The 18,147-nt window shown below is 40.6% G+C and overlaps 1 protein-coding gene across 4 annotated transcripts in view; it reads right to left on the bottom strand.

Annotated features, from left to right (window-relative positions):
* The window catches only part of DIP2B (disco interacting protein 2 homolog B), a 269,702-nt gene that overhangs the window by 69,333 nt on the left and 182,222 nt on the right, over positions 1 to 18,147 (bottom strand). For all 4 annotated transcript variants that reach the window (XR_013401070.1, XM_077954195.1, XM_015151712.3 and 1 more), the window contains 7 exons: positions 15,085 to 15,282; positions 12,848 to 12,939; positions 9,786 to 9,896; positions 7,070 to 7,193; positions 6,345 to 6,454; positions 2,140 to 2,242; positions 266 to 330 (listed from right to left, as the gene is read on the bottom strand). Coding sequence is in view for 3 of the 4 variants with exons in the window: in XM_077954195.1 (XP_077810321.1) it covers positions 266 to 330; positions 2,140 to 2,242; positions 6,345 to 6,454; positions 7,070 to 7,193; positions 9,786 to 9,896; positions 12,848 to 12,939; positions 15,085 to 15,282 (803 nt within the window). In the remaining variant the exon portion in view is untranslated. The remainder of the gene's footprint in view (positions 1 to 265; positions 331 to 2,139; positions 2,243 to 6,344; positions 6,455 to 7,069; positions 7,194 to 9,785; positions 9,897 to 12,847; positions 12,940 to 15,084; positions 15,283 to 18,147) is intronic.

Genomic DNA, 18,147 nt, shown 5'->3' with positions numbered 1-18,147 from the left:
CCCATAGTATGCTACCTGTTCCTCTCTGATGGGAAGAATCCCCATCTACCTTGTTACTTTTCTTCAGTTGCAGCATGCAGCTTATGCATGGCAGTCATTCAAAACATTCTGTCCAATGGAAAGGTTATATAGTCTCTGGAAAATATTACTGACCTTTAGGGGACTTAAATTTCAAACAAGCACTGAGAGATGCTCCAGTTACACAGCATGCTGGCCTTATCTCAAGCACAATTTATACTAAGGGCCTTAAATCCGAGTAGCTTACCGCAAACATGCCGTGCCACAGCCCAGCATCCTTCTTAAAGTCTAAGACATTTACTATTGTTTCCCCTAAAATAGAAAAAATACGAAGACAAAGAAATCATGTTTAGTGTTAAGTAGCAAAATCATGTCACTTGCCTCTCATAAACAACTGACTTGATGTTTGTTTGTTTTTTCTTTTAGATGGAGTCTTGCCTCTGTCACCCAGGCTGGAGTGCAGTGACATGATCTCAGCTCACTGCAACCTCTGTCTCCCAGGTTTGAGCAATTCTCCTGCCTTAGCCTCCCAAATAGTTGGGATTACAGGCATACACCAGCATGCATGGCTAATTTTGTATTTTTAGTAGAGAGGGAGTTTCACCATGTTAGTCAGGCTGGTCTTGAACTCCTGACCTCAAGTGATCCTCCTGCTTCGGCCTCCCAATGTGCTGGGATTACAGGCGTGAGCCACAGCGCCCAGACTGATTTGATGTTTTTAGAGAAATGACTAAGTTCTCAGGGGCTTTTTGAGGGTCTCCTGAAAAAGGGTAGAGGACTGCTCATAGGGTAATGTGGTTACAACAGAGACAAGGAGTTAGAAACGTCTTGTGACTTAGGCATTTCTTCCAAGAGGTATTTTTTCCTAATTATGTAGAGAATACATGCTTATTTTAGAAACTTTGGAAGTTTGACAAATATAATTTAAATTTCCTAAAAGACACTTCCTAAAAAAAAGTTGGTGTATATACGTATATATCTCTAAACATTCTATCTATACACACACATATACTTCTAGGCATATTTACATATAGATAGATATGTCAGATATCTATATGTATCTATATGTAATGCAAAACTTGGTACCTAACTTGTTCCTACTTAATGATATATTGAAACAATTTCTCCATATCTTTAATATTCAAAAATAAAAATTTTAATGCCCCAGCCATTATATGAATGTATTATTACCTTTTTCTTTTTTTCTTTTTTTTTTTTTTGAGACAGTCTTGCTCTGTCACCCAGGCTAGAGTACAGAGGCATGATTTCGGCACACTGCAACCTCTGCCTCCAGGGTGCAAGTGACTCTCCTGCCTCAGCCTCCCAAGTAGCTGGGACTACAGGCACAAGCCACCACACCTGGCTCATTTTGTTATTTTTAGTAGAGATGGAGTTTCACCATGTTGGCCAGGCTGGTCTTGAACTCTTGACCTCAGGTGATCTATCCGCCTCGGCCTCCTGAAGTGTTGGGATTACAGGCGTGAGCCACAATGCCTGGCCTGGATATATTATAACCTAATCAATCCTTATTTAAGGGCTTTTTGATTGCTTCCATTATATACATATATTTAATTTCATGATGGAACAACATTGTTGTCTGGTTAAAAAATACATCATGACCATTTACTGTTTCATTTTACAAAGGGAAAACACTAAAAAAATTAATATTGCAAAGAACATTCTGAGGCAAATAGTGGTTTTTGCAATATGTATTAACCTATCTAAAGTTCAAAAATATCGAATACATTTTTGTGTTTTAATTTATGCTTTTTGGTAGCTGAATTTCTTTGACTCCAAATGTATAGCTGGTAGCCCACTACACAGGCAGGGGAAGATGGAGATACCTGACATTCCACAGCTAATAAAAACATGATTTTAATTAGGGTTTTCTATTGCTATACTCTAGAAATTATGCTTTACATTTTGGTTTGCCAGAATTTTGGTTCCTTTAAACTATAGCATATTTTTGAGAAAGAAGAAAACAAAAGCAAGCCAAGAATGTGTCTTAGGACACTTCACTCTGAATTTGGTCATTAAATGAGGTCCAGTCACTGAGCATTGTGCTCACAGTCACATATCTCTGAAGGTAACAAAGACGGCAGTCATGGGATGAGGTCTGACCTTCAGAATAATTGCAGGCCTGCGACAGAGCTTGGCAGTGAGACAACATTGCAAGCCGGGACACTGTAACTCCCATTACACTCCCTTCTTTGCTTGTTTTATACTAGAAAACAAAAACAGAAACATAAGAAACACAATAAAATGGGTTATTTCAAATGACAAAACTAGAATCCAAAAACGAAAGCCAGAAAAACCATCATAATGGGCTGAATTTAACACGTTTAATATGAATATTTAAGGCAATGTACTTGGGTCCCAAACTCAAATCACACAAAGATAGGATTGGAGGATGACAAAGCTCAACAAAAGTACGTGTGTAAAAGACTTCAAAATTTAATAGTCATCAGTGTGACGTGGTTGCTCAAAAGCTAAAACAAACAAGTGATTGGAGCTAAATTAATAGAAACACAGTATCAAATAAATACAAGTCAAGCACAGCACTGAAGAGTGAAAGGTATGTAAGACGCGGTCTCTGTGTATTAGAAGCACCCAATTTTGTAAGGAAGAACTAGAAACGAATGGCCTATTTGCTCCTCCAGATCGTTCAACTATAATTTTGCTTTAACCCTTAATGTTCCATTTAAGTTGCTTTTTACCAGGACTATCAACTTTCCTCTCTTTCTTTCTTTTAAGAGATGGAGTCTCACCATGTTGCCCAGGCTGGATTGGAACTCCTGGGCTCAAGCAATCCTCCCAGCTCAGCCTCCTGAGTAGCTGGAACTATAGGCGTATGCCACTGTGCCCAGTTCAACTTTTAAAAAAAGTTAAGTCTTGCCAAGGGCAATAGTGAGAAGAGGAAAAAGAGTAGAACAGGAGTTTGATCTGTACCTGACTGTGAACAATCAATGGAGATAATTCACTACCTTGGGACCAGCCCTAATTTTTTAATGGTTAAATGGAAAGGACATTTTGCACACCTTATCAAACCTTTCTGCAAAATTTGACTACTCTCCTTCTTGATGTTTTCTCCTTCCTTGGCTTTTTTGATACTCCTCTTTTCTAGTCTGTCTCTGTGTGTCTGTCTCTCTCCCATTGCTCCTCCACGTTTTCCGCCCATCTCTTCAATGTGCTGTTCCCTGAGAGTTCTGCTCTCCTTCCTCATCTCTTTTCACTTTGTTCCATTAGGTTACTGCATTCCTAGTAACTGCAAGTTCTCTACCCAGGCCTCTCCTCCAGAGACATCCAGACTGACAGAGTCAACTAATCCCCTGGAATGTCTAGTAATCCTGGGAAACCCATATATCCATCACTGCCTTCTTTACCCCAGTCCCTGTCCATGGAAACTCTTCCTGTTGTATTTTCTATCTTCGGGAAGGATGCTGCCATCAATCCAAGTTGCCTAAGTGAGAAACCTGAGTCTGTCTTGCCTTCTCCCTCTCCAGCATCAGCAACTAAGCCCTGCCTGCTCTATTTCCTTACTATCTGAAGCTCAATCTACTTTGCTCTCTGCTCTCTACCACAAGCTTGAGCTCACCTGAATAACTGTAAAGCTGGTCTCCTTTTTTTTCTTTTTGAGACAGAGTCTCACTCAGGCTGGAATGCAGTGGTATGATCATGGCTCACTGCAGCCTTGAGCTCCCAGGTTCAGCCTCCCAAGTAGCTGGGACTATAGGCATGTGCCACCACACCTGGGTAATTTTTGCATTTTTTGTAGAGACAGAGTTTCACCATGTTGCCCAGGCTGGTCTCGAACTCCTGAGCGCAAGTGATCCGCCTGCCTAAGCCTCCCAAAGTGTTAGGATAATAGGGAAGAGCCACTGCGCCCAGCCCTTATTTCCTTTCTTAACCCAACCAATCCAGATATAACTTCTTATAATAAATTCATTGTTGTCACTCTCCTGCTGACAATCCTTTAATAACTCCCTATTACCCAGAGATGCTTTAAACTCACTAGTAGAGTCCTTTGGGCAATAGGAGGATCCCAAGTAAAAACTGCAAGTTAATTCAAAATAACAGGCACCTAGAAAGACAGAGGGTAGTAGTAGTTCTAATGAGGCCAGAGAGCTAAGCAAGAGCCATACAATGAAGAACCCTCCACCTTTAGGAAGAACCAATAAAGATGACTGAAGGAATGGCTAACGAGGCAGAGGAACTGAGAGAGGAGTCCAAGAAGCCAGTGACCGGAGTTTTAAGGAGGACCGAGTGATGAACCATGTCATCACTGAGACATGACATAGATTGAGAGTTGATCACTAAATTTGGTATTTTTAATTGCTTGTCTTTTTTTCTGTGAAACAGAATCATGCTGTGTCATCCAGGATAGGGTGCAGTGGCATGAACACAGCTCACTGTCGCCTCAACCTCCTGGGCTCAAGTGATCCTCCCATCTTAGACTCCTGAGTAGCTGGGACTACAGGTGCATACCACCAGGCCCAGCTAATTTTTTACTTTTTGCAGAGACAGGGTCTTACTATGTTACTCAGGTTAGTCTTGAACTCCTGAGCTCAAGCAATCCACCTGCCTCATCTTCCCAAAGTACTGAGATTAAAGGCATAAGCCATCTTACCTGGCATATCTGTCTGTCTTTTAAAGATACTCAGATCTCTTCCATCTTTAAAAACAATCATCCTTGCATCCAATAATACCCCATCACCTCTCAGAGCTACTGGTCACTCTCTTCCTTTTCTTTGCAGTCCTCCTATTTGGCCTTCCAAAGTGCTGGGATTACAGACAGATGTGAACCATTGCATCCAGTCTCTCTAGTTCAGTGGTGTGATCTCAGCTCACTGCAACCTCCGCATCCTGGGTTCAAGTGATCCTCCCGCCTCAGTCTCCCAACGAGCTGGGACTATAGACTTGCGCCATCATGCCCAGGTAATTTTTTTTATTTTTAGTAGAGACGGAGTTTCACTATGTTGGCCAGTATGGTCTCGAACTCCCAACCTCAGGAGCACCCACTTCAGCCTCCAAAAGTGCCAGGATTACAGGCGTGAACCACTGTGTCTCGTCCCAGCCTCTCTTTTCTACTTTTTTTTTTTTTTTTTAATTTTACTTTAAGTTCTGGGATACATGTGCAGAACGTGCAGGTAAGTTACATAGGTATGTGTGCCATGGTGATTTGCTGCACCTATCAACTCGTCGTCTAGGTTTTAAGACCCGCATGCATTAGGTATTTGTCCTAACAATCTCCCTCCCTTTGCCCCCCACCCCTTGACAAGTCCCAGTGTGTGATGTTCCCTTCCCTGCGTCCATGTGTTCCTATTGTTCAACTCCCACTTATGAGTGAGAACATACGGTGTTTGGTTTTCTGTTCCTGTGTTAGTTTGCTGAGAATGATGGCTTCCAGCTTCATCTATGTCCCTGCAAAGGGCATGAACTCATTCTCCCAGCCTCTCTTTTCTATAGCCAAAATTATTTAAGTTCTCTCTACTTGGTATCATCACAGTGTTCAACGTTAGATGATTTTCCCCCAAATCTTGAAAAACAAATTTATTGATTTGCCTGTTCATTAACTTAACAATTGGTGAGCATATGTCTCAGGCAGGATGCAGAGTGGTGAAGGCTACGGCTTTTAGAGTTAGACCTGACTGTTGAGTCTACCTCTGCCATTTTTGAGTCATGTGGCCTTTGGTCAGCTACTGAAGTTCTTTTAAGTCTTAGTCTCCTCATCTATAAAGCAAGTTTAATAATAATCCAAACCTCATAGGGTACTTGTGAGGACTAAATGAGAAAATGCACTTAAATCATTCAGCCTGGTACCTGGTGTACACTTGGATTTGCTTAATCCTTCAATGGGATCATGTTGCCAACTTCATTCCTACACCAACCTCAATATCAAACCTTCCAGCCATTTGTTTCTTCTTGCTCTTTATCTTTCATCTACTAATCTGTTCTTTTAAGCAGAGCTATTTTCCCTTCTCATTTCTCCGTTCTCTTATCCCCAACCTCTCTAAATAAGCAGCAGAGAAATTTCTCTGCCAGTACATCATTTCCTAAACGTCTGTACTTCCCTAAAGTCTTCCGTAACTTTCTTACATGAAGAATCATTTTTTTTTGCTGTCATTTTCTTGAATGTATATTTATGATCAAAATAATTAAGATAGAAGATCTACTACAAGGCACTTTACAAGCCAAAAGATGGAAATCTCACAAAGCAGGAGGATCTTCTAACATTAACATTGCAAAAATTTAGTTTTATATTTTGAAAGGCAGCAAGTGAAGCCAAAGGAAAAGCCTGAAAGCGTATTTTACATCTTAGGACTTACCTCAATGTACGCCGGTTCTGTCCCAGCAGGTGAGATGTGTGGCTGCCAGTCTTTCGGGGGCTTTGAAAGGTACTTGGAATCTGTTACAACCCATTTGAGCCGGGGCCAACCTAAATCAAACCCAAAGTGAAAACTGAATTACCTAAGCCATCAGGGAAGGAATTCACACTGAACTGGTCATTTTAAATATCAAGAGACCAAATTAAGATCATTTTATAATCAATAACATACTTAGTTTTTATTAGTTTTTAGTGGGAAATCACCAGACAATTATACCTTCTTTCAAAAGTACAATCGTTCCACATGCTAATTCCAGGCCTTGACATTACCTCAACAACTGGGAGGTCCATTTGGCAGTGGAAGTCCACTGAGGTTAGTGGTCTATCCTCTGTCTCTACATGTAGCATTTAGCTTTAATGTACAGAGTGGTAGCTTTTTTCAACCATCGGCATAAAGGTTAAGGGTGTGGGCTGTGGAATCAGACAGATTTGGGTTCAAATTGCTGCTTTGTCATTTATTAGCTGTGACTTTGGGCAAGTTATTTAACCTCTCTGTTTCTCAGTTTCCTACTTGTAAAATGGGGATAATAGTGGTACCTACTTCATAAGAACATGAGAACTAAATAGAACCTATATGTAAAGTACCTAGCTATTACTAAATTAAAAAGCTAATTAAAGCACTCAGTTTTAACTTTTAACTGATAATTCAGGTACAATATTACTAACCTTTAAACTGTACAATTTCTCCATTCTGGGTTTTTGGCAGTCCTTTTAGACAAACTTCACTGGTAAGAGCTAAGGCAATACCACAGCTTCCTAGCAAGAAGCCAATCTGCTGACCTCCAGCATCCTGTGGAGAAATGATAATGAACATAGGTAGGGAAGCAAATGTGAGTACACTCATGCCCACATCTTACACTTAGTAATGCTCTGGCACTTTGTGTGTGTGATAACATTCATGGAGCCCCACCAATATCTGGCAATTGTCAAAATCCAATGACAATGTGTTCTTCCAAATAATTTCTACAATACAAACATTTCCTGAGCACAAATCAAGTATTAACCAGACATTACTAATGATACATCTTATCAGACAAATGTAACCATTTTATTAAAGAATCAGCAACGATCCTCTTTTAGTTTCCAGCAAATTAAATAAATGCTAACATGCCTATCTTCCCCTAGCCTCACCCCAAAATTCAAGAGAAAAGCAAGTCAGGTATGAACAAAATAATGTAAACAGATACTAAATGTCCAAGCTGACAATGAAAGTTAATGGATGGATATACCAAATCCGTATACTCCTTTTGTTTTTCTGTATTAAAGGGGATAGATTTAAGCCTTACATAACAACAGCAGCAAAAACAACAAAAGATATAGTCTAAAGCATTTCCATTAAAATATCGTCTTACAAGTATCATTATGAAACCACACAAATTCTGCCAACTTAATAATTTAAGAACAACCATATGATTTCCTGATCAAATTAAGGATACTACATCCCAACAACTATAGTTCTGGGGATGTTATCAATTTGTTTTTTATTCCTTTCAGAAATGCTTTTTCTTTTCTTTCTTTTCTTTTTTTTTTTTTTTGAGATGGAGCCCCTCTCTATCACTGCACTCCAAGAAGCTGGAGTGCAGTGGCACGATCTCGGCTCACTACAACCTCCACCTCCTGGGTTCAGGCTATTCTCCTGTTTCAACCTCCCAAGTGCTGGGACTATAGGAGTGCACCATCATACCCGGCTAATTTTTGTATTTTTAGTAGAGATGGGGTTTCATCATGTTGGCCAGGCTGGTTTTGAACTCCTGACCTCAAGTGATCCACCCGCCTCGGCCACCCAAAGTGCTAGGATTACAGGCAAAAGCTACCGCGGCCTGGCTGATTTCTTCTTTTATTTTTTTGAGACAAGCTCTTGCTTTGTCAGGCTGGTGTACAGTGGCACAATCTCGACTCACTGCAAACTCCGCCTCCCAGGTTCAAGCGATTCTCCGGCCTCAGCCTCCTGAGTAGCTGGGATCACAGGCTTGTGCCATCACAGCTGGATAATTTCTGTATTTTTAGTAGAGATGGGGTTCCACCATGTTGGCCAGGCTGGTCTCAAACTCCTGACCTCAGGTGATCCACCCACCTCGGCCTCCCAAAGTGTTGGGATTACAGGTGTGAGCCACCGCACCTGGCCAATTTCTATTTATAAATCCACATCCTCCACCATATTCATCTTTGACATCAGCCCTCAGAAATAAACTGCATGACAAAATTAGCATCAAGTGGCTCATGGAGAAATCACTCAAACATGGAAATCTGTTACATATGCTTCATTTTAGTTGGGCTGATGTATTGTCAAAGTAAAATCTTACAATCCAGAGAAGTAACACGTCATCACACCATCACTTTCCACCTAATGGAAATCCTAGGTCATATGATACAGTTAGAGGAAATCTCTTTACAAAAAGGTCTCAACTACTATAAATGTGCATTATCTATAGCCTCTGAAGCAAGAGTGGGATTCTTTATAAATGATCAGTGTTGAAAGTCAAGTATGCCCCCATGATATTTTATTTTATATCTGAAACACAGTCTTGCTTGCCCTGTTGCCTAGGCTAGGGTACAGTGGCGTGATCACAGGTCACTACAGCCTCAATCTCTTGGGTTCAATCAATCCTCTCACCTCAGCTTCTCAAATAGCTGGGACTACAGGTGCACACCGCCATGCCTGGCTAGTTTTTTTATTATTTGTAGAGATGGGGTCTCCCTATGTTGCCCAGGCTGGTCTCGACCTCCTGGGCTCAAGCAACCTGCCCACCTCAACCTCCCAAAGTGCTAGGATTACAGGTGTGAGTCACCATGTCTAGTCGCCCCAGTGATATTTATTTATTTGTTTGTTTGTTTGCTCATTTGTTATTTAGACGGAGTCTTGCTCTGTCGCCCAGGCTGGAGTACAATGGCGTGATCTCAGCTCACTGCAAGCTCCACCTCCTGGGTTCACGCCATTCTCCTGCCTCAGCCTCCCGAGTAGCTGGGACCACAGGCGCCTGCCACCACACCCAACTAATTTTTTTGTATTTTTAGTAGAGACGGGGTTTCACTATGTTAGCCAGGATGGTCTCGATCTCCTGACCCCGTGATCCACCCGCCACAGCCTCCCAAAGTGCTGGGATTACAGGCATGAGCCACTGTGCCCAGCCTCATCCCAGTGGTATTTTAAATGATATACAATACTATATAAATTCTATCTTAATTGTAAATATGTTATTTGCATAAAACTTGTAAATATTTAATAAATACTTTTTCTACAAATTTCATGTTTTTAGAAAGTGAAGCTGAGTACTTCCAAAAATGGTCGAAGAGTTTTTAATGTTGTGACTGCATCTATCCAAGAACCCAATGCCTGCCATGTCACATCAGGCTACATTCCTCTTAAATTTAGCAATGTTACCTTTCTGGTAAGAGGTACCTCTATAGGCACTGGAATCACTTCTGCCAGGAGACATCCATAAAAAGCCACCATAAACATGACTGGATCATTGTTGGGGTAAACCAGGGCTACCTAAAATTCATAATGACATTCAGTTTAACAGAGGAATAAAACCATACTAATGCTTTCAATGTCACTGTCTAAGTATATAATATTTATCATGAACACAATAAATCAAACTATTTAACAGCCATCTGCTCAAAAGGAAATTAAGTTACTGAGATAGAGACACACATCTAAAAAGATCTCCAACGTGCCCATGATTATACTACACACTTTGTGTACTATACTATAATGCATTCATCCTCATCCTCATCACAATTTTTCACTTAATCCTTTTGGTGATTTAGCAAAAACAAACCATCTTAAGCATTAAGTTAATTAGGAAACCCAAGGCAATTTACTTTAGTGTAGGGCTAAGACAATAAAATAAATGTAATGGATCTCTCCAGATAGAACAGCATATTAAAGAATAAACTTTACATCTCTGGAGAGAGCCTACAACTGTGGATTGACTTGATCACCATGTTAGGGCCAACAGAAGTTTTCTTACTCTTTTTTTTTTTCTTAGACGGAGTCTCACTCTGTCGCCCAGGCTGGAGTGCAGTGGCGCGATCCCGGCTCACTGCAAGCTCCGCCTCCCTGTTTCACACCATTCTCCTGCCTCAGTCTCCCGAGTAGCTGAGACTACAGGTGCCCGCCACCATATTTGGCTATTTTTAAATATTTTTAGTAGAGATGGGGTTTCACCATGTTAGCCAGGATGGTCTCGATTGATTTCCTGACTTCGTGATCTGCCCGCCTCAGCCTCCCAAAGTGCTGGGATTACAAGTGTGAGCCACCGCGCCCGACCAGTTTTCTTACTCTCTAATTCACTGTATTAATCCTTGTTCCCTTACCCAACAATGCAAATGTTTCTAGCAGGAGGGCATTTGGTAATAGGTGTAAGCAATACTGGCAGAAATCGTATGGATATGCAGTTAATTCATTAATAGAACATAAACCGTGAAACCTCTATAATAAGTTCAAACCTGTGATCTCACCTGTAACACATCACAGAGATAAGTGACTTTTCCTAATTCACTCCAGGAATGCAAAAACACAAAAGTCACTACCACTGCGGAGTTTGTTACTTGGCTTGGATACTCACAGATTAACATTTGAAAGTTAATTACATCATGAGACTTGTTTACCCTTCTTTTTTTTTTTTTTTTTTTGAGACGGAGTCTCGCTCTGTCGCCCAGGCTGGAGTGCGGTGGCGCGATCTCCACTCACTGCAAGCTCCGCCTCCCGGGTTCACGCCATTCTCCTGCCTCAGCCTCCCCTGTGGCTGGGACTACAGGCGCCCGCCACCGCGCCCGGCTAATTTTTGTATTTTTACTAGAGACGGGGTTTCACCATGTTAGTCAGGATGGTCTCAATCTCCTAACCTCGTGATCTGCCCATCTCGGCCTCCCAAAGTGCTGGGATTACAGGCGTGAGCCACCGCGCCCGGCTGTTTCCCCTTCTTTTGCTTTCAAATACTCTTAACTCACTCCCAAGAGAAGTTCGCTTTTCAACTTTTGAATTTTCCTAGGGTTCTGGAAAATTAATTCCACAAGACATTTAAACAACCCATTTCCTTCCTGCACAGTGTCCATGTTGCTAGGGAGACACAAAATCATCCGCTTAGGGTTCAGGAGGACAAGGAAACACTCATGTGTCACATTTATAAGTAAAAGTCATGCTTTATGTGCCCTTTGTCACAATGCAAAAGTATTTTCAACAGGCTTAGTTTAGGAGATTCCATAATCATAAGCCCAATCAAAATAAGTCTATTGTGTAGTTGGTGTTTCATTCTATGAATTCCAAATGAAAAGTAATGGTAAAAAGTAATCATATAGGAAAAACATCTTCAAAAATTAAAAAAACAGTTTAATGTCCCCTCAAATTAAAGGAGAAATAAAACTATGTCAATTAGTTTTTTCTTTTCTTTTTTTTTTTTCTTTTCGAGACAGAGACTCACTCTGCTGCCCAGGCTGGAGTGCAGTGGCGCAATCTCGGCTCACTGCAAGCTCTGCCTCCAGGGTTCACGCCATTTTTCTGCCTCAGCCTCCCGAGTAGCTGGGACTACAGGCGCCCGCCACCACGCCCAGCTAATTTTTTGTATTTTTAGTAGAGACAGGGTTTCACCGTGTTAGCCAGGATAGTCTCGATCTCCTAACCTGGTGATCTGCCCGCCTTGGCCTCCCAAAGTGCTAGGATTACAGGAGTGAGCCACTGTGCCCGGCCCAATTAGTATTTTCTTAAAAGTAACATGAATCTTCCTCTCTTTTTACATAAAACCACAGAAAAATGTTTTAAAAGATGTATGAGGCTTTGTTGTTGTTGTTGTTAGGGTCTCACTCTGTTGCCCACACAAATGCAGTGGCAAGATCATGGCTCACTGCTGCCTTGAACTCCTGGGCTCAAGCAATCCTCCCACCTTAACCTCCCGAGCAGCTGGGACTACAGGTGCATGCCACCACGCCCAGCTAATTTTTTAAAAAATTTGTTTGTAGAGATGGGGTCTCACTATGTTGCCCAGGCTAGTCTAAAACTCCTGGCTTCAAGTGATCCTCCCACCTCATGTCCCAAAGTGCTGGGATTACAGGTGTGAACCACTGCACCCAGTCCGTGTTTGAGGCATTTTGTAAAGAGGAGGAAAAATAAAAACAAAAAAATCAAAGAGCAAATTTTGTTGCTGTTTTCTTGTTGTCTAAAGATTCAAATATTTATTTCTGGAAAGACTAAGGTTTCTCTTTCTTTTTATTAGCACCTAAAGAGACTACTGACTGGCAGCTACAGGAAAGGACATGTGAATTTCCTTCAACCCAGGAATATGAGAATTGGGCTAACCTGGGTTGGAACCAAACCACTTTTATTTTTCCAAAAATAAGAGTTATGTAAGTTTTCCTGTTGTATATTAAAACTCCAGAATATTAGAATATTAGCATATTAGAAAACAGTAAACACCACCTCCCTAAAACCAAAATGCCAATTACCCTGTCTCCAGGTTTTAACACAGGTTCATTTTTGGTCCCCAGTTTATTAAGAAGTGTGTAGGCCAACTTTAAACTTCTGCTCCACAACTTTCCTGAAAAAAAAGAAAAAAAAAGTCTTACAGAAAAAAACAAAACAGGTCTACCTCAATGAAACAACATTCAGATCATCAGTATAGTCAATGAGACAATGGTCACTACCAAATGATGGGTTAGATGAGTATCATTCACCTCCCAACACACAGTAGGCCTCCCCACAAAAGCTTTATATTCATTCTAGTTTACAAAAGCCAGTCATGCCTTGAAACAGAAATAAAACATCACCAGATGCTCATCCTGGTTTACATAATATTTCAAATTCTTTTCTGAAATAATCTGCATATCCTTAGAAATAATTTGATGTAAACTGATCACACTGAAAGGGAGGAAAACAATATTTTTAATTATAAGACTGAAAATCAGAAGGCTACTTCTGTTCTAAGCTTTTTTTTCTTTTTTTTTTTTTTTTTTACAAACAAACAAAAAAAAGACAGAGTCTCGCTCTGTTGCCCAGGCTGGAGTGCAGTGGTGTGATCTCGGCTCACTGCAACCTCTGTCTCCCGGGTTAGAGTAATCTCGCTTCAGCCTCCCAAGTAGCTGGGACTACAGGTGCGTGTCACCACATTTGGCTCATTTTTGTATTTTTAATAGAGACAGGGTTTTGCCATGTTGTCTGGGCTGGTCTCAAATTCCTGGCCTCAGGTGATCCACCTGTCTCAGCCTCCCAAAGTGTTGGGATTACAGGCATGAGCCACCGTGCCTGGCCAGCTTTTTAAAAAATTTACAAATATCTTCAGAAATGTTCTAAACTTTTTCTGAAAAACCATTCACATAGGTGGTATCAGACACTTGAGGAAACTGCAAAGCAAAAGCATGACTCAAATGATTGAACATTCCATAATGCTGTAATTTAGTGAAAACAAACACTAAAATGGAAATTATCTGTATGAACATGTGGCTGTATTCATAGATGTTAAACAAACATACAAAGATTTGGCCAGCTAAACGCTTTCTTTAAGGCTTATATGAATGAAATGTATATATAGCTTCTGAGGTGAATGTTAAAACAATTTTGGCAAAAACAAAAAATACTTTTCTTTTCCTATTCCCTCCCCTCCACCACCCTTAGAAATTCTTATTTTAGATTATGAGATAAGCAAAAGGAAAATTATGTTATTTTAAATAGCTATGTTATTTTATATACAATTTATTCAGAGGGGCATCCAAAGTTTAAACTATGTCAACCTGTGTAATTCTTTAAATAAAACCTTGTTTTTCCTCAAAGATTATTTTCTATCTAGGTCTATGGACACTGTGCTCCACTTGCAAAGGAGAAAAGGAATCTTTTTGAATAAACTAGTACAAAATCTCATAGCCCAGGGTTGACCCCATTTTTCCTTGAAGTTATTTTAAAAAGAAAAATTTTAGCTGGTATGCAAAATTAAATGGAAAAGTACTCATTCTTTGTTCATTACAGAATTTTGTGCCTATTATAATCAAGAAGCAGGATAGAATAAAGATTTAACAAGTAATCAGTTTCAATTGTTAGATAAAACCATCTGATTTTCACCATACATCATTAATACTGACCAAATGTTTTTCTAAAATCCTCTTGTAATGTTAAAACATCTATGGATGTGCAAAGTCTCTCTTCTTTTTTTTTTTTTTGTTTTGTTTTTTTTGAGACGGAGTCTGGCTCTGTCGCCCAGCCTGGAGTGCAGTGGCCGGATCTCAGCTCACTGCAAGCTCCGCCTCCCGGGTTCACGCCATTCTCCTGCCTCAGCCTCCCGAGTAGCTGGGACTACAGGTGCCGCCACCTCGCCCGGCTAATTTCTTTTTTGTATTTTTTTAGTAGAGACGGGGTTTCACCGGGTTAGCCAAGATGGTCTCGATCTCTTGACCTCGTGATCCGCCCGTCTCGGCCTCCCAAAGTGCTGAGATTACAGGCTTGAGCCACCGCGCCCGGCCAAAGTCTCTCTTCTTTTTGCTGCCTTTTAAATATTAGCTGACTTGCAAATATCGCTTTAGCAAATGAAAATATTTGGCAATAGCTTTACTTAGAACTTAGGATCCTTTTAAATTATTGAAAAAAATCTACTGAAACATAATGGCCAGCAACTGCTAAGTATCTAGATAAAAACGCTACCCATGATATTCTGAAGAACTCTCGGAGAGAAGGATCTGGAATCTTGCAGACTCACCATATGTAAGAGTGTAAACTGGTTTCCCTGTCATGTCCAGTGCAGTCAGACAGGAGCATTTTGCTTGAGTGGTACCCCAGCGCTGCAGGGCAGATTCAAGAGCAGGAGGCCAGTTACAGATGACTCCTAAAGGCTCTCCTTTCACAGGGGTCATCTGCCGTCCCTCCGGCTTGGGCTGGTTAGGGTCTGGCTGAGGTACTGCACCAGGAAAAGACCAGTGGGTGAAATGAGTACAAATACCAGTGAACACAACTTAGGTCTCTAATCGCAACTGCATCTTCCTTTTCATTTCATATTTATCTGGTTTAAACTCACTTTGAGAAAGGACATGGTTAGAAATGGTGGTCCACAAACTGGGCCTTAATTCAATTTTCCACTTAAATGTGAAATCATATTCAATATATTCTATGCAATGAACAAATCCTGACCCTGACAAAGGAAATCACTGCATATATAGAATAGCACAAAATATACATTTTTTGTAGCAATTTCACAATTTTTGGCAAATTTGTTTTTAAATCTTTACAGTTTGTGTCCAGTGTGAGACAGCCAGGTTCTACTATACCAGATTATGTTTAATGAGAAAGCATTACACTGTGAGTCAGAAAGCCCAAGTTTACATTGACTTTTTACTAGCATTACCCTAGGCAAATTGATTTACCTGAGCTTGGCTTTCCTCATCTGTAAAATGGAGATAGTAACAGTTATACCTCAGGGTCATTACTTCACTCCAACAGGTAATGGGCATAAACCACAATATCCCATGTCTCCACACCTCTGCACTCATCTCCTATGGCCAATCCCTTTGCCTCCTGGTGAACTCTTCCTCATCATTTTCAGGACTCGGCTGAAACAGCACATTCTCTGGGAACAATTCCCAACTACTCCCTGAGGAGACTATTGCTTCCTTAGTGCTCCCACGTTGCCCTTAGGAAAGCACTGAGGATCCTCAAGGACTCCTTTTAGTGTACAAGTTTTCCCCCACAAAGGCTGATGGCTTCTTGAGGAAAGGGGTGGCTCTTACTCCCCTTACTGCCTATAGTATCTAATACTTCAAGGTTGTTCAATAATGTCAGCTGAATTGAATTTGGGTGTGTGTTTAGGGGGGAGCTAATTATTAACATGCTTATTCCAGAGATTGGGGGTGAATATTTCATATCCTTTTACAGATAAAACAAAAATCCTCTTAATTTTTCTAAAATGAACAAGCATTATTCAAACAATAAAAATCAAAAAAAGAATCCTACATTTTGTTTTCTCCCCGAGATGGAGTCTTGCTCTGTCGCCCACGCTGGAGTGAAGAGGAGCAATCTTGGCTCACTGCAACCTCTGCCTCCTGGGTTCAAGCAATTCTCCTGCCTCAGTCTCCCAAGTAGCTGGGATTATAAGTGCCCGCCACCATGCCTGGCTAATTTTTGTATTTTTAGCAGACGGGGTTTCACCATGTTGGCCAGGCTGGTCTTGAACTCCTGACCTTAGGTGATCCACTCGCCTCGGCCTCCCAGAGTGCTGGGATTACAGGTGTGAGTCACTGCGCCCAGTCAAATCCTGCATTTTCGTAGCAGGAAAGATAATTTACACGTGCAACAAAAAGTCAAGTATTTACTGAGTGCCAATTATGTTCACAGGATATGATAAACATTGAGAAAATAAATGCTGCACACATAATTCTTTGAACAAACATTATGCCTAGTAAGTGCCTGGTGTAAGGAATATGGAATCTGAGTTCTTGTGGAGTATCCAGAGTGCACCAGGGGACACAAACACACACAGACTCAGCGCTAAGGCTAGGAAAACATGAGCAGTGCGTGACAGACGCATGGACAAGGAGGGCAGAAGTGGGGCACGTCTCCACCTGGAGGAGGAAATGTCTGAGCTGAGTCTTAAAGGATGAGCAGGAATTAGCCAGGTGAACAAGAGAGGAGGAAAAGAGGCACGAAAGGGAGAAGGGACAGAATGAGAAACAAATCTTAGATGGGCAAATGAAATATGAAATAAATGATATTTTATACAGCTCAATGACAAATCTGGGGATTGTACTTAAGATGCCTTGATTCATTTTTCTACTAACATAAAATTCATGAAATAGTTTCACTCCCTAATTTGCTGCCTTAGGGTAAATAATAAATGTTTCAACTGTCCTTCTGCTTTGTATATTCCCAGACCCTAAACCACCAGATTAACTAAAAAAAAAAACAAAACACGAGTGTTTCTAAATAAGTATTTTATTTGTTTGGACAGACTATGTATAGAGTAGGCATTGTTTCTGGCCATGAAAGCTGACATTATCACCATTGTCCATTAGGCTTCAATGCAGATTCTGGGGCATGCTCTTTCAGATTTCCAAAGACATACTGGTATTTTTCTTTTCCAAATGTAACAATTACTCAAACAAGCAACTACTGCCCATTTATATTGGTAATTAATGGAAAGTTGTTAGTTCTAATCTGCCAATGCAATTTTTTCAGGTAAGATTCCTGTTAAACCCTGACCTTCACGTGCCTGGTCAATATCAATGCTAGAAACACTGGAGAGGCTTTTGCTGGCATGGGCATCTTGAACATCAGTACATCATGAAAGACATCCACCATTCAATGAGTTTAGTGATTCCTAAAGAAACATATACTCATCTTAACCTCATATGTCAGGTTGCTTTCTGCGGCATAAATTGGGCTAAGACCAGATCTAGTCTACCAATGTACCTAATTCTATTAACAAGCTGATGTGATCAAAACCTATTACTATTAGTCTCAGGACATAAAAACAGACTACAAAGCTACCAAGGCTTAGCTCTTTCAACAAAAGCTTTTCTTAGGTAGATCTATTTGTCTAGATCTATTGTCATCATTCTATACTTATCAAATGGCCATTCTCATTTTATCCATACTCACACCCATTCCCCTTCCCTATTAAATCCTAGATATATGATTTCATCCATAATTTAAAAATTACTGAATGAATAAATCACTGTTAACTTCCTCTGTGAAGCCTTTCCTAACCCAGATGGAACTGATTTCTTCCCTTCTCAGAAGTGCTTATATTGGCTGATAGATCCTTAATACT

This window comes from Macaca mulatta, chromosome 11, assembly GCF_049350105.2.
Source record: "Macaca mulatta isolate MMU2019108-1 chromosome 11, T2T-MMU8v2.0, whole genome shotgun sequence".
Taxonomy (NCBI): Eukaryota; Metazoa; Chordata; class Mammalia; order Primates; family Cercopithecidae; genus Macaca; species Macaca mulatta.
Note: the sequence above shows the minus strand (reverse complement) of the source record. Positions and strands in the feature narration are given on the sequence as shown.